Genomic DNA, 21281 nt, shown 5'->3' with positions numbered 1-21281 from the left:
CTTAAATCTGAAAAAAAATGATTCACATTCTTAATCATTCAGCTTTCTGTGCCTCCTTATTTGGCATACATATCCTATAGGAAATGAGAACTTGCACATTGGTCTTTTTATTTTCGTTTTAAATTTTAATCCTCTTTTTCAAGGAAATGAAACCCAAAAGAGCCTAAGATTAATATAAGACCTATTGATTTTGCATTTCAGCATCTTCTATCTGTTTGTTAATTCTGAATACAGCATTAAGTAAGTGCTGCTGATACAATTATTTGATAGGTTCCATGGTAATGGCTACTTTACAGAAAGTGCCAAAATGATTAGCTTTCTGTATCAACCATTAATATCCCTTTTTTCCTAGCCTTCTTTGAATCCAGAAGCTGGCAAACAGAATCAGCCATGCAGACCTATTGGGACCCCTTCTGGAGTGTGGGGTAGGTAGATTTTGCCATTTTAAAGGCACAACTTTAAATTTGTCTTAGCAGGGAGAGGAGCAAAAATTCTTTATCTCTCTTTTTTGTTTGTTTCTTTATCTCATTTCTCATCTCATCCATTTGTACATGGTAACTAACACCTATTAACTCTTACTCTGCCCCCTCAAATAATATTGAAATATAATAATAATGGAGTCAGAATAGAAACATTTTTGAGAGCTTGTAGAGCCCTAAATTTGAAAGCAGGTTTTTAAGCAAAGGGAGAATAACATAAAGCTTATAAGAAGTAATTTTTTATTAACGTTGCTAATTTGCTTATAATAATTAAGTTGAATTTTGTATTATAATTGTCTCCCAAATATTTGGTAGGCATATATAACTATGTATTCTAAGCATTCTTTCATATTACTAAATATTCTTCTAAAGTGTTTGAAAGACTTATGTAATACCACATCCTGTAAACCATTTTGTTCAACCAGGTTTCAGTTGCTGAGTTTTGGGGTGTTGTGGAGGGGACAGTTATAAATGATGCTTGTTGATGCTGTTGTATAGGGCAAGGAGAAAATATATAAACACACACATTTATATATGTGTTGGGAATAACAAGCCTTATAAAAAAATTAATAGGCAAATCAGTGTATTTTAAACCAAACCTGATCTGTAGCATTGGGGTCTTTGGCATTTATAAATTGGACTCTCCTAGTCTCTACATTAGACATGTTCAGATAGCCAGGCATCTATTGGGGAGGCTTTAGCATATCTAAATACTGGGTTTGGGTCTTGAGTTATAGGATTAAGGGTGATTGCTTGTCATTTCCCCCTTGTTAATGATAATATAGCTTTGCTCCAGTTTGTCTCATCAGAATGTCCCATTGCAGACTTTTCCCCAAATTTCCTCATCTCCATTCCCATGCTGACAGGAGCTGTCACCCTTAAATATAGTATTGTTGTTTGGTCTGTGCCTGAGTGATCACACCATACGCTAGACATGTTATGCCCCTGAAAGACTACTAACATCTTTGGGCTTTCTGGTTGATTTATGAATTTAAAATCAAGTGCTTACGATGCTGCCTTTTTTCCTACGTTCCCAAATAGTGTCGCTTTTGAGAGTATCTGTTAAGTGCACACCAGGAAATGGTCCCTCAGTCTCAACTGTCAGCTCTTTGTTGCAAGTGAGGCCTTCTTGTAAACTATACTTCCTGTTAACCAATAGGTTTGACATTCTTTTGTCTCTCCACTGTTGTATTTCACAGAAAACCCACCTGGTGCCAAGCAACCCTCCAAAATGCTAGTCATCAAAAAAGTTTCCAAAGAAGATCCTGCTGCCTTCTCTGCTGCATTCACCTCACCAGGATCTCACCATGCAAATGGGAACAAATCGTCAAACATGGTTCCAAGTGTCTATAAGAACCTGGTTCCTAAGCCTGCACCACCTCCTTCCAAGGTATGATTTGATACCAGTGTAAGAACCTTGTACAACAGAGGTTTAGGGATAAATCAGAAAAAAAATAAGTAAATTTATATTTTCCTGTTGAGTCATTTACCAGATGTTCATTCAGTACTTGTTATATGTATAGTACTATACTCTGTCTCCAAACTCTCTACTGCTACCAACTTGATTTTTAGTAGCCCTCTTCATTCATTAGCTTCACTCATAAAAACCTGCTTTTTCTGATTTGCTGTTTCCACTCCCGTGTTTCCCCAAAAATAAGACCTAGCCGGACAATCAGCTCTAATGCATCTTTTGGAGCAAAAACTAATATAAGACCCGGTCTTATATTACAGTAAAATAAGACCAGGTTTTATATTAATTTTTGCTCTAAAAGACACGTTAGGGCTGATTGTCCGGCTCGGTCTTATTTTGGGGGAAACACGGTAATAGCAATAAATCCATATGATCACTTAGCTGAATATCATAACTGCTTCTTTCCTCTTACTCCCTCTACCAAGAAATTATAAAGTCCTTGTTAGTTATTCCTTCTATAATGTCTATGCCCTTGTCATCTCACCTTTACTATTGTATACCTTTCTATGAGGTATGATCAAACAATACGGTGAATGTTTACATTTAAAAAATGTATCATCGTAAAAGACACATTGCCATTAATCCCTCTCAGAATACTCTCCCTCGTTTCAAACACACTTACCCCATTGTTCTTGCCACTTTCTGAAGCGGTTCTGGAAGTCCTCTTCTGTGAGTGTCTTTAGTTGCGCTGCTGTGGCTGCCTTGATGTCCTGAATCATTTTGACTTTGTGGAAGAGCCATAAGTCGCATGGTTCCAGATCCGGTGAATAAGGTGGATGAGGACACAGCGTAATGTTTTTATTTGACAGAAATTGCCCTATACCAGAAGCGATATGTGACAGAGAGCATTGTCATGATGGAGGATGATTTACAGCACACTCTAAAACTCACCTTCTCTCAACTGTAGTTCACACCTGATTGTACCAAACAATTGAAACTTGTTACACACTGTTACTAAGTTTCCACGTGCCGCTTCCTTTATTGAAGATCGCTGCCTTTCCGTTACATGGCACTCAGCAGCTGCATTCACCGTATTTTGTGATCACAACGGAAAGGCTCCGTATCACATACCATTTCTGGTATGGCCGTATCTGTCAAATAAAAACGTTGTGTCCTCATCTACCTTATTCACCAGATCTGGCACTGTGCGACTTCTGTCTCTTTCCCAAGTCAAAATGAGCATGAAAGGGAAACGTTTTGAGTCGATTCAGGACATCATGGCAGCCACGTCAGAGCAACTAAACACGCTCACAAAAGACGACTTCCAGAACTGCTTGAGAAAGTGGCAAGAACGATGGGATAAGTGTGTTCAGAGCGAGGGGGGATTATTTTGAAGAGGATTAATGGCAATGTGTCTTTCACTATAATAAACTTTTTTAAAATTTAGACATTCACCGTATTGCTTGATCATACCTCGTATTTCCTCATCTCTTTATATTCATCTTCCACAGAACTGCCAGAATGATCATCCTTATATTACATCCTTTTCCTAAATCCCTTCAATAGTTCCAAACCATTTATATAGAAGAGATTAGTAAACATTTTTTGTAAAGGACCAGATAATAGATATTTTAGGATTTGCTGGTCACATATGACATAGGTCTTTGTTACTTTTTTTTTTTCCTTAAACAACCCTTTAAAAATGTAAAAATCATTAGCTTACAGGCCATTACAGGCCTCAAGACAGTTTTGGCCTATGGCTAGCCAACCCGTGATCTTATAATACAGTGTCCAAACTCCTTAGCAGTGGTATATATAAGTCTTTAGAACCCAAGCCCAATTCATCTTTTACATTGTACTGCCTCTTCTTTCTCTTACGTGGGAAATTACTCATTTTTCAAGTTCATGTCATCCTCTCCTCTTTTTCTGTAACATACATCTAAAGATTGAATACCACTCTGTTTCTTCTCACAATATTTGTAATACTTTATTGTGTCTATTTCTTAATTTGGCAGGTTTCAGACCCTTTTCATATTTGTATCCCTAGCACCCACAAAAACACATAATAATTGCTTGAATGAACTGCAGCCACTGTAAGGAAACAAGTATTTAGAATTCACTATGTGGAAGCACTGTGGTGCTTATGAACAATACAAAGAAGTATAGCATTGGTCATGGCCCTCCATGAGCTGAAAGTCTAAATGGGATGATAAGATAAAATGATATAAAAGGTATTGTGATTGTGTATGAAATAAAATAATGACAGATCCTAATAACAAGTTCTAAACAAATTTGGAGTAATTAAATTAATTAAACACAATTTATTTACATAGTTCAGAGCAGCAAGATCATTTCAGACTATGACCGTCAAGGAAAATTTTACTGAAAAACTATAATTTAACTGATCTTTGGAGGAAGGTCCAGATTTGGATAGGCAGAAAAGAGCCTGGAGAGTATTGCAAATCATGAGAAGAGGTAGATAAAGTTCTAAAAGAAGAGGTAATAAAGTTCTGAAACCAGAAAACAGTAGGCATATTTGAGGGAACACAACTGAATCATTTTCATTACTCCTGATAGCACTGGAGAAATATCAGGACTAGGGGTCATTATCCTAGTGATAATGAAGCTTTCAGGGTAGATAAGATCTCTGAGGGAAGAGGAAAGAAGAGTAAAGAATGGGGAAAATAAGACTTTGGAAATATTTAATATTTCATAAATATTAGGAAAATGACAATCAATGTTATACTGAGAAATTGTACTTCAGACATAGAAAAAATGGTATATCAAAGAAATCTGGATGCATGAGTTGAAGATAGTAGCCAGGGTTGTCAACACTTATCGATTGCTTGATAACAGGTTGAGGGAAATAATTGAAAAAAGGGTTTCTGACCTTAGCAGTTGGAAAGTTTTTGGTAATCTTTGAGTTGAGGTTTTAGGAGAGTAGTATATGGCTGAAACAAGATTTCAGGGGATTCTGGAAGTAAGTGGAGATAGTGGCACCTTTGAGACCTGACAGTAAAAGGAAATAGAATAATGGGTGGTGGTGAAGTTACATGTAAGGATGAAGAAAATTTTAGGAAGAATCTCCAGGGGGGTAACTTGAAATATACTTGAAAGAGGTCATTAAAGGATCATGGTCCAAGAAGAAATTAGCAGGAATAAAACTGACAAGTGGGATTATTTTTAAAAGAATTTAGGACACTGGTTCCTCTGATGTAGAAGGGAAAGAATGAATTCAAGTCAAGACAACAACTACTATAAAGAAAGAAACAATGTAGCATAGAAATTAATAGCAGGGATTGGAGTAGACAAATTCCACTTTGCACCTTCTTTGTGATACGACTTTGGGCAAGTTTCTTAAGTTCTAAGTTTCTTTTTCATCATCTATAAAGTGGAGGTAATAGTACCCATTTTTTAAGGGTTTTTTGAGGAATAAATGAGAAAGTTTTATGAAGAACTTAAAACTACAATATAGTAAGTTCTGATAAATGGTAGTTATTACCATCAACATGGTAGCACAACTTATGTTTATGCCATTCCTAAAGAGTTTTCATATGTTACTTCATTTGAAATGTCTACAAGCATTCTTTGAGACTCTAGAAGGCTATAAAAATGAGTAAGACAATGCAAGGATCTCTAAAATCTTGGGGGATGAAGAAGTGGCAAGGATAAAAGTCATGTCCTGGAGCTTAAGATCGGTTTAGCCCTGTTGTGTGGGACTAAGGATAGATTGAAAATAGGAAAACGAATGTAAAGACTGCTGCTGTTGCCCTAGTAAAAGCGAAAGTAGACAGAGAAGGGAGGTGCTGATGTCACATAATGGGAAGCAAATTAGACAGAGGAAGAAAATAAAGGACCCTGAGCATTCTTTGGGAAACTGGAATAACTGGAAACATATCACTGGAGTTAAAGAAAGATCAGTTTCAGGAAAAGTTGATGAGAGTGGTTCTGGGTACTTTGAATGTAAGATTTTAGAGGAAGGAAGAAGTGAGGTGATTAGTAGGCAGATGTGGGCTTATCCATTCATTCATTTTCTCCAGATGTTCAACAATCAATTATTAAACATTGAGTATGTGTGTACTGAAAGCTGTGTGCCACTAGAGGCACAAAATAATCTCAAATAATTTGTTGTCTAGGGGAGAGACAGATATAACAATAACTGCTCCTTTGCCTGGACAGGTTCCTCAGAGTCTTTACATATGTGGTCATATTTGAACTGCGTTTTGAAGTGGCAAAGAAAAGAGAACTGGCATTTGTTGACGTCTTACTATGTTCCAAGGCATTCATTAGGCCTTTTACGTATAACATTTACTCCCTTAATCCTAATAGGTAGAAAATTATGTAATGAGGTTACATAGCTAATAAAGTGATGGAGTCAGCACTCTTAAACCAGGTTTTTGTCTGACTTCAAATCAGAGCTCTTTCCACTGCCCCTGAATGCTTCCCATCTTGAAGGATAAAAAGGAGAAAGTTGAGAATTTAGCTTTTAGAGTTACTTTCTGTGTTGTGATTTGGAGCAAGTTATTTAATTTTGTTAAACCTGTTACCTTAAAGAAAAATACATGTGATGCAGAATTGTACACCTGAAATCTATGTAATTTTACTGACAATTGTCACCGCAATAAATTTAATTAAAAAAAAAAAAATACAAGGGCTGGCCCAGTGGGCTCAGGTGGTTGAAACGCTGTGCTCCTAACGCCGAGGTCGCTGGTTCGATTCCCACATGGGCCAGTGAGCTGCGCCCTCTATAGCTAAGATTGTGAACAATGGCTCTCCCTGGAGCCAGGCTGCCGTGAGCAGCTGGAGGTTAGCATGAGCTGCTGTGGGCTGCTGAGCACTGCTATGTGCTGCCATGAGCGGCCAGTGGCCAGCATGAGCAGCTTCAGCTGGCGTGAGCTGCCATGAGCTGCTGTGAGCAGTGAGTAGCTGACTGGCAACCGACTGCCGGGGGGAGCACAAGGCTCATAATACCAGCATGGGCCAGGGAGCTGTGTCCTACACAACTAGACTGAGAAACCAGCTTAAACCAGAGTGGGGGGGGGAGGTGGAAGAAGGGGGGAAAATAAAATAAAAAATAAAAATACTTGGTATATAGTACTAGCACTGCTAAGTAATCAGTAAATGGTAATTTAAAAACAGTAGGAGTTTGTTCAGGAGCAAGTAGGTGAAGCATTCCAGGCAGAGGAACTATTGTTACCACCCGCCAAGAAAAGAGGCAAAACATGGTATGTTTGGGAGAAGACAAATGGTTAAATATGGCTGGTAGTTGGGAAGTGATGAGGGGAAGTAAGACTAGAGCCATATCATGGAGGTCTTTATAAAAGCTCAGGAGAAAGGTTAGGGGTAGAGATACAATCTTACATATTATTGACATGATTTTACAATTTAAACAAAAGTCACAAATAACTAGATATTCTAATGAAGTTCACATAGGAACAGGTTACAGGAGGAGAGCACTGAAACTAGAACCTTGGACAATGTCTGCATCCACTGAAAAGACCAAAAGGAATTCACATGAGAAGAGTGAAGCATCAGGGAATAGAGAAAGGAAAGAGGGACAGGTTCCAAAAAGATGGATAATGAACAAGCAACCTCTCATTCTCTAAAAAGAGATTTTGAAGAACTGGCCTTTGAGTGGAATTTAAGAACAAGATTTATTGAAAGAAGTGTTTTATTAAAATGGGGATAGAAGTGAGTATTGCAGGAAATTAAATAGGAAGTAATAATGAGCAAGTGAAAGACAACAGATAATGACTTACCCAGAAAAGTTTGGCAATAAAAGGATGATAGTATAAGGGAAAATAAATCTGTTTGATTTTTTTCCCCTCACTTCGATAAGGTGGCTTAGCATGTTTGTAAATAAAATGGAAGAACTTACTACAGAGAAGGAGATTAAAGATACAAGGGAGAAATAATTGATAAACTCTCAAAGGAAAGTAAATGAACAGATGTAGAATGGTAGAAAGAAGAGGAAGCTATCAAAGGAACTTGAGGTGCAAAGGAGAATTGGGGAAAGTTTGGACTTTTCAGTCCAGTAGGAGAAGGCAAGATCATTTGAAATGGAGGGTGGGGGTTGATTTGGAGTTGGAGGAAAGGAAAGGACATTTTGAAAATGGTTGGTATATGGTTCACTTTAGTGTATTTCTACATATAATTTCTCTAACAAAAGGGGCTGTGAGGTATCATGGTTTTCTCCGGTGAGCAGCCAACTATATAACATAGTGTTTACTGAAAATTAAGATAACTTAGAGTCAAGTTGGGCAGAGACATTGATATCCTGTTGCATGATATCTTTACACTATCTGTAAACCTTTCATACTACTGTGGCAGAAACCCAAGTGTTTCTGTGCCCTGCTGTGGCAATGGCAAAAGAAAGACAAGGCATCTGGAGATAGACCCTCCACCACTCTGGCGAAGCTACTGAGGAACTATCATCTTTGATACTTAGTGTGACATAAGCAGCCATCTTTATCTTTAGATTTTCATCAGTGCAAGAAAAAAATTAATCTCCAGTTGGGTCATTGACTCATCTGCTTGCATGTTCTTTTTAGAGTCATTGTGAAAAAAACAGTGTCACATACTACTAGTCGAGTTACCTTGGACCAATTACATAACTTTCTTAACCTTGGTGTCATTCTCTGTAAAAAGTTGACAGTAATTATTATACCTGATTGGGTTAAGAATTAAAATCATATGATGAGCATTTAGAACATGGTAGATGATCAGTTAAATTCCCTTCCTACAGCATCTTCATTAATACCAAGAAAGAAATTTTTTCCACTTAGACCCTTCCTTTGTCCTGAAAGTCTCTCGGTTTTAATTGTTTCATTCTGGAAAAAAGGTAATTTTCACTTGTTTCAGTGTTATCCCATTGACAAGCTTGATCTTCCCGATTCTCCTCAGACAGTATGATTGACTCAGAAAAAAAATAAAAGTATTTGAGGTCAGGTCCAAAGAGACAGAATGGACCCAGACCCTACAAGACTGAGCAGAAACAGGGCCCCTGGACTAAACCAAGGTTCTCCAGCCATTTACATTGCCCACCCTGGCCTGGAACTAGCCTCCTGCCATTGAAGTTTCTGGAAAACATCATTTTTCTGACGTGCCTTTTTTTTTTTCTTTTTTTTTTTTGGAGGGTATCAGGATTACATCAGAGGTTAACAAACACACCATAAAAGAAAACATTGGGGGTCAAATAGGTTTGGAAAATGCTATATATTATATCTGCTTTTCAAATTCATATGTACAGTTAAATGCTTTGAGAAATTGCACAGTAAAGAAATCTGTTGAACTGTATTCACCCTAGTGTCTCCCAGGCTTACTGAATTGAGCTCTCTTTTTGAGAAATACCTATTAATATCCCATGACTCTTCTGGTTCCCATCTGCCTTTTTCTTTTTCCTTCAACTGCGTAACCTCAAAAAGAGGTTGCATACCTCCCAAACATGTTGAGACAGGTAAGCTCTGGAAACTCATGTTCCCACGTAATGTTTTACTCTTTGCCTTATGATCTTACAGGCTAAGTTTCTGTCTCTCCTTGTTTGTTCCGACTGATTTGTTCTTTCTTCCCGTTGTAGCCCAGTGTATGGAAAGCTAACAGAATGGAACACAAATCAGGATCCCTTTCCTCTAGCCGGGAGTCTGCTTTTACCAGTCCAATCTCTGTTACCAAACCAGTAGCACTAGCTGGTGGCGCAGTTTTAAGCTCTCCCAAAGAGGTGAGTAAGGATAAAGCCGAGCAGCGTTTTCTAAAGTGGCCATTTCCCATTTACTGAGATGTACATGTATGTACAGTGTGACATGTATGGCTCTAACTCCATTTGTAGCTATGCTTAGTTCAATGTAATTTCTATACTGGTGATTCCCATTAGCATGCAAAGATGGGCAGTAACTGGGTGGGGTAGATGCTCTGTGGTAGACTAGGGTCAGCCTGTATTAGACTGGCATTATGCTGGCATCTGTAGAAAAATCAAAGAGGTGCTATACAAGCTATCCAGTCTTAACTATAAAAACTCAACAAAGCTGAACCCTGTTTAAATGAAAAGGATAGTTTATTTTTGGTAAAAGACAGAGTAATAAATAGGCTACCAGATTCTGGAAATCAGTACCATGTGGAAGTGATCCAGAGAATCCCAGTTCTGGATCTTTGCTGTCAGGAGCAACCTATTTGTGGTATTTGTCCAGAGTCCCTCTAGCACCACTCCTCCAATTGAGATCAGCTCCTCTCGTCTGACCAAGTTGACCCGCCGAACTGCCGACCGGAAGAGTGAGTTTCTGAAGACTCTGAAGGATGACCGGAATGGAGACTTTGCGGAGAACAGAGACTGTGACAAGCTGGAGGACGTAAGAGCATGGGAGTTTTCTGGGGCGACATAGGTGTTTTCCTACGTTGTATGTGTGCTTTTTTCCTTCCTTAAAGGAGAAAAATGTGGCTAATTTTTAAAATGTACAGAGAAGTTAGAGTGAGTTTAATCCTTGTTCAACAGAATTCAAATTAGGGCTTATTTTAATAATACTTGGCTTGGGATTCAGTGTCTTTAGACAGAGCAGCACTGCTTAAGTCTTGAATTGGTCAGTGCAGTAAGGAGTTGGTTAATTACAGAAGCTTTTGTCAGTGAGGATTATATTTTGTTGCAATATAAGAAAATAGGTATCTAGTTGCTTCTGCCACAGTTGACATAACCTTAAGATGATGACCGGTTGGTATCCTCTGGATATCTTAGCCAGGTGACCAAGGCCTCGTTTTTAAATGGCGAAAACTGTAAGTTGTGGTTGTCATCTGGAAAGCACTTCCCTGGGTTCTGGCTCCTTGACCTTATAGATTTCTTACCTTGCTACAAAGGATTGTTACATCAAGTGTGTCCTTCTTTTCCTTATTGCAGTTGGAGGACAACAGCACACCTGAACCAAAGGAAAATGGAGAGGAAGGCTGTCATCAGAATGGTCTTCCTCTCCCTATAGAGGAGGAAGGAGGGGTTCTCTCGCACTCTCTGGAAGCAGAGCACAGGTAAGTGAGAATCAGGCATGCTGTGTGTGGCCTGCAAGAAGCTTGACCATACTTAAGAAAACATCTCAGATTGGGTCCAGCACACAGAGGGAAGTGTCCACCAGCACAATTTACTCTCTATGTCCCAGATTGGTCTGTTTCTCAGTGGTCATTCCTTTATAGACTCAACTAACTTTTTCACAATCCTCTAAGGTTTTTGTGTAGTTTAGTTTCAGACTAAGTTTATGACTCCAGTTGGAGGGCAGAGGGCAACCTGTTTCCTGCGACTGTTGTGCTGTCCCCTTGGACCCTCTTGGCCCAACTTAGCAGTTACCATAGACCCCTTTAAGGGTCTTTGAAAAGCATGAGATCCCCATGTCTCATTTAAATGTGTTGTTAAATGAGGGCCTTGAACACAGAGCAGCCAGCTGTCTGGGCAACTGGATGGCACATGAGACCTGCCAAGTGTGATAGTAACTTCTTGAAAGGAGGTTTCTATCCAGAGGAACTTTAAGGGTCAGTAAGATCACAGTTACGCAGGAGACCATAATGCCATAAAATTGAAAGACAACTTCAGTACATGTGGAAATTTGCTAATTTGCTCATGAGAAAAAAGGGTCCCTGTTTTGTCTACAGGACAGGGCCCTTGCAGTTTGTCTCTTTATGCTGTCTCATTTTCTGCTGCTTCTACTTACTGTCTCTTCTATAGCTCTTATGCTCTAAAAAGAGCAACTGTGGAGATCCCACATTTAATTATAAGCACCTACGTAACAATAATTAAACCTTATCCCACTGGGGAGAGAAGAACCTAAGTTTCTTCTGTAACATCCAAGTGGGCAGGAAAGTTTTCTGTGGAAAGTTGTGGGCTTCCCATTTATGCTTAAAGGTGTCATGTTTTCTTTGCCTGACCTGCCTCCTCCAGGTTATTGAAAGCAATGGGATGGCAGGAGTATCCTGAAAATGATGAGAATTGCCTTCCCCTCACAGAGGATGAGCTCAGAGAGTTCCATATGAAGACAGAGCAGGTATGTCGGAAACTTTTCCTGGAGACCAGTTAATGACTAGGAGAATGAAGGCCGTCGTTGCCCTTAGGAAGCCCGGTTTAGTGTGAGAGAAGGACCTTGAAAAAGAAAGTACAGTAGTACCTTGGTTTTCGAACGTCTCCATTGACGAACATTTCGGTTTACGAACACTGTAAACCTGAAGTAAATGCTTCAGTTTTCGAACACGCCTCGGAGGTTGAACATGTCACGCGGCTTCCACTGAGTGCAACATCCTAAGGCCTAGCTGTTGGCTGTTTTCGAATGTTTCAGAACTCGAACGGTCTTTTGGAACGGATTGTGTTTGAAAACTGAGGTACCACTGTATAAAGTTGCCATAGTAGAAATGCAGAAGAGCATCTCACTCTGCCTAGGCAATAGGGATCTCGAATGCTGGGTACCAGAACCAGATCGGTAGTTAGCATATTTCAGAAGGTAGCATGTTCTTTCATCCTGGAAGCTTTAACTCCTTATCAGAACCATAGGCTGTGTTCCAAAGTTACGGGCTGATTCCTTAGTCCCTAGGGAAGCAGGCTCACCCTCCTTTGCTTCTAGCCCTGTGGGTTTCCCCTGGTACTCTAACCAGAGCCACAAAGCCAAGTTTGAATTTATTCAACAAATGAAATGCTTGGATACTTTCTCTGAGTAAAATACTGCCAGACCTTAGGGTTTGCAGCAGTGAACAAGACCAATGGGGTCTACAAACCTACGGGTCTTATGTTCTGGTGGTATATATGTAAAGCATAGATAACAATTGTGTTAAGTCCTCTACAGGGAAAATATAGGCTGACACAGACTTTACTGCTCAGAACTGTTTCCCCATCATTGTCATCTCTTGAGAACTTGTAGAAATAAGGAATCTCAGACCCTGCTCCGGATTCTGAATCTCAGTCTGCATTTTATACAGATCCTTAGATTATTCATTTGCATATTAAGGTGTGATAAGCACTGCTATAAGAAATCTTTGATCTCTTAGAAGGGCCTCCCTCTATATTCTGCTTAGAATTGAATTCAGGCCTGGCCTTTCCTAGGTCCCCTGAGCCAGTCTAGTTATTGATGTTTTGTTTTGTTTTTTCTTTCTTTCCCATGCTTACCACAGCTGAGAAGAAATGGCTTTGGGAAGAATGGCTTCTTGCAGAGCCGCAGTTCCAGCCTGTTCTCCCCTTGGAGAAGCACTTGTAAAGCAGAGTTTGAGGACTCAGACACAGAAACCAGTAGCAGTGAAACATCAGATGATGATGCCTGGAAGTAGTCCTATAAATGGTCACAACTAAATCTGACCCATAAACTCAGCTTGTGTGCTTAGGAAGTGTACAAAAGAAATTGTTCTTTTCCTTTTCTTATGTTGAATATTTCGTGCACAAGGGAAATAATCATATCCCAAAGAGAGAGCGATTGGCTTGTTTAGCTTTTGTTGTTGTTCTTCCCTGTTACCTGCTTCACACAGAAATTTGTGTGGTGGGAAAGATTCTTAAAATACAGACACACAGTATATATGGGGCGATGCACAGGTGGGAGCTGGCAGTGCAGAGAGGAGGAGACACTGGTCTGCAGCAGCAGCTTCCACCAGCCCTTGGGGCACTCACCCCTGTGCTCAAGCAATCATTGTCAATGACAAAGTGACTATTGAAGTTATAATTGTATTAAATTAATGCTAATAATTTGGATATTTTATTTTATTTTTGGCTGCTCGGGTAACGTTAGCCCTTAACCAAGCATATGTGGGTTTCTTGTTTCTTTTTTCCTTTTTGGGTACAACTGTAAAATATTTGGATATAGGAAATGTTGTGTTATTCTTGCAGCCTTGATATTCAGGGTGGATTGTAAAATATAAATTTTTGTGAGATTTCAAAGATTAAGATTATTTTGATAACATTATTTACAGATTTAAAAGATGTGGTTATCAGAAGTCTTAAGGGGGAAACTACTGCATAAAATAACTAACTTGGAATAAATATTTTGCATCAGTTTGGATTGTCTTGTGTAAGAAGTATATTTTCTTTAAAATTAGATGAATGAATTTTTTTTAGGGGAACTACTTTTAGCAGTCTGAGGGAAATCTGAATTCAAACATACATTTCTCCTTTTAGCAGATTTTTTTTTTTTGATGCAGAAAACTGTGCAATAAATCACTAGTAATAAAATTAGAAACCCAAGTTTCCTTCCTGAAACTGTTTTTCACTGCCATGTATTCACCAATGTACGTATTTTAAGGAAGGTCTGTGCCTCAATTTGCCTGCTAAAAAAGAACATGAGAGGAAAGGCTTTGAGCCAATGCTGGCTGATGACCAGTGGAAGAGGCAGATTTTTTCTTTCAACAAATACTTCCCAGGCTTTGTGTGTCTCAGTCATTGGGCAAGGCTCTTGGGATGCAAGTAGTGCCTGGTCCAGTAGGAAAGAGAATAAATAGTTATATGTTAAAAATGAAACCTTAGGCCAAGATCTGATGGACAAGCAGAGGGTAAGTTAAACAACATATTTACTAACACTGGCACTCTTTGGCTGTCCCTACAGTGTCCCGAGTGGCTGTAGAGGTCCAATAGCATACTCTAATGGGAGACAAGCAGAGGAGTGGCCTGCTTTCATGTTAGAAAGACAACTAACTTGAAATGTGGGCTCCAGAAGGGGTAGAGAGACCAGAATGACATTTGCTAGATTCTAAAAGTTAGGAAGGCAGCAACCCTATGTGCCACCCTGTATTATAGTCTCTCCTGCTGATGGAACACGCAGTGCATGTGCAAGCTGTGGCAATGGTTGAGAGAGAGCAGTAAGAACTATAACCTCATTGAATATATATATATATATAAGACATTTTATGTACTAATAGAAACTTGTGCCAGTTAAATTGACACTCTTGATTTCAGTGTTAAAAAGTTTTTAAATATGCATCTTAGAATCAATGAAATACAGTCATGTGCCACATAATGACATTCCCGTCAACAACAGACCACATAATACGACAGTGGTCCCATTAACAATGGAGCTGAAACATTCTTAATCACCTAGTGACACAGCCATCATAAGGTCACAGCACAATGCATTATTCACGTGTGTGTGGTGACGCTTGTGTCAACAAACATCCGCCATACTACTTGGTAATAAATGTTGCTAGTTTATGTATTTATTATTTTAGAATGTATTCTTTCTACTTATAAAAATTTTCTGTAAAACAGTATGCCATGTTATGCTGGCAGCAGCCTCACATCTTATGCTTACCCAGTCTTGATTTTACCATTTTCTATTGTGCTTGATTTAATCTCGTGTGGTTTTACACAGTGACGTACCGTATAGGCTTGTAGCCTAGGAGCAGTAGCCTGTGCCATCCAATCCAGCTGTGCAGTAGGCTGTACCAGCTACATGCGTAAATTCTCTGATGTTCACACAATGACGAAATCACCTAACAAGGCATTTCTCAGAACGGATCCCCGTTGTTAAATGGCTCATGACTGTATTATAAAATGAACTGTTGTAAAAGTACTAAACTGGAAATGAGAAGGTTGAAATAGAGGTAATCCTGCCTGTTTGGCCGTGGGCTTTGCCATTTACTAGTTTTCTCAGAACAAATTTCTAAAACTGTACCCCTTTTACCACTTGGAATTAAGCTGGACTGAGATCACATATTTTGAAACACTTTGCAACCTGCTGCTGCTGGTCATACTTTGACCTTCCATGGTGGGGGGGTGGACAACTGGAAATCCCTGTCTTGTTTAGAAAAGGGGTCTTGTTTAGAAACATGGGGCTAGCTAGCTCAGAGCTCCTGCTTCTGATGTATACATATATCTGGGGAAGTGGCAGGCGATTTGGCCAGCAGGAAAGGGCCTGCTTGGCCCCTGACTGGTCTCAAATGAAAAGCTACCTTTCTGTGTTTGATTCCCTCACCTTACAGACTCATTTTCTCTCGGAACTTTCATATCTTGTGCTGATAATCCTCTTTCTACAGCCAGAAAAACAGGAATTGGGAATGGAAGTTAGGAAGCGACCACTAGCTTTGGTGGGATTTGGTCATGAAGAAGCTGTGGTTGCTTCCAGAGAAGTAAGTCCACTGCAAGGAAAAGCTTTCAGAAAAGGGGGATGACATGAGAATGTACTTGGTGGTTCAGCAGGTCTGTCTCTTGCTCCAACAGTGTTTGCCATGGACACCCCTTCCAGCCTCCGACCACCCTCCAATCTCTTTTCTAGTCGCAACCTTCAGAACTATCTCAGGGATCCTCAGCCAACACCGTTTTTTGAGCTTAACTCTGGAGCAACAATGAGCTCCCAGATTTGTCCATTATTCCAAGATGGAGGCCACTGTCAACTACCTGGTCAACATCTGTGGGCCTCCTAGACCTACTTCTCTCTGGGCTTCTATTTTGATCCAAGATATGACTGGAGGGAAAAGGCTACTTCTCAAGTTTGCTGAGGAGAAGCCCAGGGGGTTTAAAGATGCAAAATAAGTGCTGTGGCCACGCCCTCTTCAGGATGTGCAGAAGCCTTTCCAAGATGAGTGGAGTAAAACTCAGGGTGCCATGGAAGCAGCCACGGTCATGGAGAAGAACCTGACCCAGGCCCTTTTAGATCTGCATGCCCTGAGTTCTACCCACACATACCCATCTTTCAGAATTCCTAGAGATCCACTTCCTAGATGAGGGGTTGGAATTTTTCAAGAAGATGAGCGACCACCTGCAGGCCGCCTGGCCCCCAGGCTGGGCTAAGCAAGTATCTTTTCAAAAGGTTCACCCTCAAGCACGACGAGGATCCTCTGGAGCCCAGAGGCCTTTGAGGAGCCCCTCTGCACACCCCTGGTGTTGGGTTTCTGCCTGAACCTCTCCCTGCAACCACTAGGCAGCCTTTCAACCACGCTCTGGAGCCCTCTCTCATGCCCTGGACCAAATGGAAACACGCTTTTTGCAAAGAGAAGAAAAAGGATGTTTTCCTTGCACATAAGTGCAGACTGCTTCCTCTCCCAGGTGTTCCAGGAATGGAGAATGACATCCATTTGGGCAAAACAAGAGTGAACAAGATGACACTTTCTTGCCAGAGGCTAAAATGCCCAGTGATAAAGAGTATGTGATACAGGCCTAGCTAGTCTTGGAGGCAGAAAAACAAGTGTAGTGTTAGAGACGTGCTCATGCACATACAATAGGTGGAGAAGACACATTTTTATCAAGCCAGGGTTTCCTCTCAAAGATGACCAGCCCTTCCCCACCCATTCTCCAGACCTGCCCAGGCCTGTAGTTGCTGCCCAGGGAGTTAAGGCTCCTCCCCCAAACAAACGATATTGTAGACCCAATAAACCTGGACTTGCCTCTCTGCCTCTGGCTTTGCTTCATCCTCCTCTCTCTCCTGCTCTGTCCTGTCGTATCCAAGTCTTGGCTGCTGTCGATCCATCCCATGGCCTCCCACTCTGGGGAGCCAGCACTCCTGCCCTGTGGATCCTGTGACATGGTTTTCCGGTCCTGGTCCCTGTTGGCCACCCATACGCAGCGCTTCTGCATTGGCCGTGTGGCCCAGGAGGTGACACTTGGAGCACAGCCCTCAAAAGCCACTGCACCACAAAGCCCCATGGTAAGGGCCTCCTCCATGGCCATGGGTGGGCTTTCAAGCGACTCTGCCCCTCAGGATTCCTCTCCTCACCCTGTCCCTAGGTTGTGCCACAAGAACACCAGCTCCTCGCAGACCAGGAGGCCAGCAAATCGGCTCTACGGAGGCTAACAGAGGAGGTACACCTGGCTTTACCCACGGGTTCGAAACAGCATGCTCCCCAAGTCTACCGCTCATCCATGGGTCAGATAACCCCTACAGGGAGATCGCGGGTTACTATTATTATATCCAGGTGCAGCGGCTGCGGCTGTACCTGCTGGAAATGCAAGCGCGGATAACAGAGGTTCCCAAGGGGTTAGAGGGGCCCTGGAGGCGTTCAGAGGCTCCGACTCAGGGCCTCACCTCTGAGGCTGCTGGGAGCCCCGGCGAGCGGCTGCGGACGCTGCACCGGACTCACGCAAGGCGCATGGCAGAGACCGAGGCACAGAGCCGTGCCCTGGAGCTACGCGGCGAGGGTGAGGGAAAGGTGGGGGATACTAGGGACCCACCCCGTACCTCGCCCCTTGGCTTGAAGTTGCTCGTACCCATTCTCACTCAATCCCTTCCTCAGAACTGAACCGGCACCTTCAAGGTTTGTCCGGGACCCGGGCCGGTTTATCACGCCTGTTAGGCCTGGAGCGGGAGCTTCGAGAACTCCGGGCAGAGGCCGGGCGAACAAGGGGGATTCTAGAGGTGTTACAAACGTGCTTTCAGCAGCTACAGCCAGGGGCAGGGTAAGCACACCAAGCGCAAAATCCCAGAGCGCCGCGCTGTAGCCCAAAGGGCGGGGCCGGGGTCTGGTGGGGCGCGGCCTGGCGCGGCTGGGCGGGGCCTGTGGAGTCGAAGCCGGGGAGGGGCGGGACGCTGAAGCCTTGTCCCTAAGCAACCCGAAGGCCGCGCGTGAGTTCCGGAAGAGGAGGGTCGGCAGGAGGCCCGGGTCTGGGACAGCGTCTCCGCGCCGGTCACTCTCCAATCCAGGACCCGGCCGAACTCCTTGCGAGGGGCAGAACTCTGTGGTCCGGCGCTGCAGGCCAACCCGGGGACTCTGGCTGCCGAGATCGGGTGAGATGTGGGGTCCGGGGACTGGCATGGGCGAAGCGCTGATCAGTCCTGGAAAGACACTGCTGCCTTCTTGTCCCCTACTCCCTAGGGCCCTGCATGAGGCCTACATTCGAGGTGGGGGCCGGGACCCCGGCGTTCTAGGCCAGATATGGAAGTTACAAGTGGAGGCATCAGCTCTGGAACTTCGGAGGTCGCGGACCCGCAGGGGTGAACAGGAGGGGCCAGCGAGGAGGGCATTTCGGAAGCAGTGGCCTTAGTCCGGGGAGGAGAAAAGGGCGGTGAGGGAGGGCATGTTTGGCATGAGAACCACCTAAGCAAAAACCCATGGTAGAAAACTTGGGTGGTCTTTGCGGCAGTGGCTAGAATGTTAAATGACAAGTCCAGCCTTGTATTGAGTCCCTAAGGCTGGAGAGCTGCTCAGAGCCGGACCGGCTGGTCACCAGTCAAAAGTGACAGGTCAGACTTGTTCATCGCAGGAAGATCCACAGGTTCCACGTTGGGGGAGCTTCTAGTAGTGGAGGCCGAAAACCGGCGCCTGGAGGCAGAAATCCTGGCTTTGCAGATGCAGAGTGGTGCAGGCCAGGCGCCCTGGGGTCAGTGAGCACCCCAGTCCCACCCTGCCTAGCCCGACCCCCACCACCCAGCAGGCCGGGCTTAGAGGGACAATGCATGGGGAATGAGACGAGTGTTTGTGCCCAGTCCGTCTTTGTCCACGCGCAACTTCAGGTGTCCGTGCGTGTGCACGGCTATCGGACAGGGGTATCTCAGCCCTGACACTTGCTGAGTCCTGCTCGTGCTCAGGGGCACTCACTCTTTCTCTGCACCTAGGGCCCGGACACCCGCGACTTGTGGCCAATCCCAGCCCTCGCCTGGGAAGGAGGGAAGATCCTCCACACTTCCCACCACCAGTGGCACCGCCGCTGCCTCCGCTTCCACACTCCACAGGCATCCCATTCTTGGGTGGCACAGAAAAGGCTGTGAGGACCCTGGGGATGGGTCGGGGAGCATAGGCACCTAGGAGGCTTCCTGGAAGATTCAACTCTTCTCTACAACCACAGCTTCCTGGAGCCAAGACTAGAAACCAGGGCCTGGGTCCTCACTTCCTCCTGCCCACAATCAACGTTCTGGGTCCTGCACCCTACGACCCTGGGTGAGGCCTTGACCCTCCTTTGATATCCTTTGTGACTTGGCCACCACTGCTGGTTAGGGAGACCCACAAGGTCCAGCTAGGGTTTGGGGAACTGGCTGAGGGCCTGGGGGGTGGGGATGAGGACTGTATGTGTATAGCTGCACTGACACCCGTGTCCCCCAGGGCTGGCCTGGTCGTTTTCTATGACTTCCTGCGGGGCCTTGAGGCTTCTTGGACTTGGGTGCAACTAATGACTGGCTTGGTCCAAGATGGACAGGATACAGGAGGGACCACAATGTTGCCCCCAGCTCTTTGCTTGCCCCCACCTCCAGCTCCTGGGCCCATGGGCAACTGTGCCATCCTTGCCAGCAGGCAACCTATACCCAGGTCAGTAGGTGGGCTTATGACTGGTGCTCTTTGCCACAATTGAGGCTTGTCCTTCATTCTAAGTCTTCTCATTTGTATACAGGGCCACTGGCTCTGAGGGCCAAGTTCTACAGAGTACAGCCAGTTCTGGCTTCTAACACCTTTCTGTTTTAGACTACTACCCTCACCATCAGTATCCTTGGTCTGTGAGCTGTACGCCTGGCAGGGGCTGGCAGGGGCTAGGGCACCACAGCCAAAGGCCTGGGCCTCACTGGTGCTTTTTGACCAGAATCAGAGGGTGCTAAGTGGCCACTGGCGTCTCCCACTTCGGACCCTTCCTCTGGACCCCAGCCTTAGCCCTGGGCAGCTGAATGGAATTCCCCAGGTGAGTAGAGGATGGGAACTGGTCTACTCAAAGGTACAGATGCAGTACCATTTCACTCTCCCCAGGTAGGTCAGGCTGAGCTCTTTTTACGGATGGTGAATGGGAGAGATGCAGATTTCCAGACATGGGCAGAAATCAATCCAGCAAGTGCCCACGAGTACCAGTACCCACCTCCGGTGAGCACTCAACTATAGCTAGGGACAGCACAGGTGTGGCTGCTGTGGTTAACAGCCAGCCTTTGTTGCCCACTATATGCCAAACCACTACCAAATGCTTCCTGTGGATTAACTTTCCTATGACCCTCACACATCCTGTTAGGTAAGTACTATGTAAATAGATAAGGAAATCAGAGCACAATGGGGCTGACTTGGTTAAGTCGACATTCTAAGGTAGTCCAACTCCAGAACCTGTACTGTTAACCTGTGTAAACCTTTTGATAAACATCTGCCTTCTCTGTTGCACAGGTGTCCAGGTCATCTTCACTGGAAGCCAGCTCCCTTGACCCAATAGCTGGCTTTGTTGATCCCCCACCTCCTGCAGAAGAGCCCCTTGGCAACAGTCCAGGGTGGAGATAAGGGTTTGACCCGTACCACTGCTTTGACCCACCCCCACTGGCTTTCTAAGTCAAGGAGAATGTGGGTATGAATAGCTTACTATGTACAAGACTAGGGCCTAGACTGAGGCCTAGTCCCAGACCTGCAGCTTTACTGTTCTGGAAGAGCCTAAAAGCAAATAGAGGAGCAACCGTATCGTTACTACTTGGCCTTTCTTTACGTTTTCTTTTTGTAGAACAGATTGATGTGAAGATTAAATGAGTACGTCAGGTATTTGCAGTTATCATAACCTGGCATATAGGAAGTTC

At 43.4% G+C, this 21281-nt stretch overlaps 2 protein-coding genes across 19 annotated transcripts in view; both read left to right on the top strand.

The window, feature by feature from the left end:
* GPBP1L1 (GC-rich promoter binding protein 1 like 1) overlaps positions 1-13889 on the top strand; it is a 54256-nt gene extending 40367 nt beyond the window's left edge. For all 11 annotated transcript variants that reach the window (XM_074334644.1, XM_074334646.1, XM_074334645.1 and 8 more), the window contains 7 exons: positions 353-425; positions 1679-1869; positions 9467-9607; positions 10074-10232; positions 10772-10896; positions 11798-11900; positions 13015-13889. In XM_074334644.1, the coding sequence (XP_074190745.1) occupies positions 353-425; positions 1679-1869; positions 9467-9607; positions 10074-10232; positions 10772-10896; positions 11798-11900; positions 13015-13167 (945 nt within the window). In that variant the 3' untranslated portion in view covers positions 13168-13889. The remainder of the gene's footprint in view (positions 1-352; positions 426-1678; positions 1870-9466; positions 9608-10073; positions 10233-10771; positions 10897-11797; positions 11901-13014) is intronic.
* A 137-nt stretch (positions 13890-14026) lies between these two features.
* Positions 14027-21174, top strand: CCDC17 (coiled-coil domain containing 17). Of its 8 annotated transcripts, none has more exons than XM_019749436.2 (13): positions 14027-17462; positions 17543-17617; positions 17731-17953; positions 18049-18211; positions 18456-18539; positions 18628-18746; positions 19016-19132; positions 19368-19467; positions 19561-19689; positions 19852-20055; positions 20209-20419; positions 20485-20595; positions 20884-21174. In XM_019749436.2, exons 1-13 carry the CDS (start codon positions 17289-17291, stop codon positions 20992-20994), a joined length of 1821 nt encoding a protein of 606 aa, XP_019604995.2. In that variant the 5' UTR covers positions 14027-17288; the 3' UTR covers positions 20995-21174. The 8 variants fall into 8 exon arrangements, 6 of the variants coding, with proteins under 6 accessions (XP_019604995.2, XP_019604992.2, XP_074190742.1 ...); XM_019749433.2 differs by having other exon boundaries at positions 19368-19516; positions 19598-19689; XM_074334641.1 differs by lacking the exon at positions 19016-19132 and having other exon boundaries at positions 19368-19516; positions 19598-19689.
* Positions 21175-21281: the final 107 nt, after the last annotated feature.

The sequence above is a fragment of the Rhinolophus sinicus genome, linkage group LG06 (genome assembly GCF_036562045.2).
Source record: "Rhinolophus sinicus isolate RSC01 linkage group LG06, ASM3656204v1, whole genome shotgun sequence".
Classification (NCBI taxonomy): Eukaryota; Metazoa; Chordata; class Mammalia; order Chiroptera; family Rhinolophidae; genus Rhinolophus; species Rhinolophus sinicus.
The sequence above is the reverse complement of the archived record's forward strand: the minus strand, read 5'-3'. Positions and strand labels throughout refer to the sequence as shown.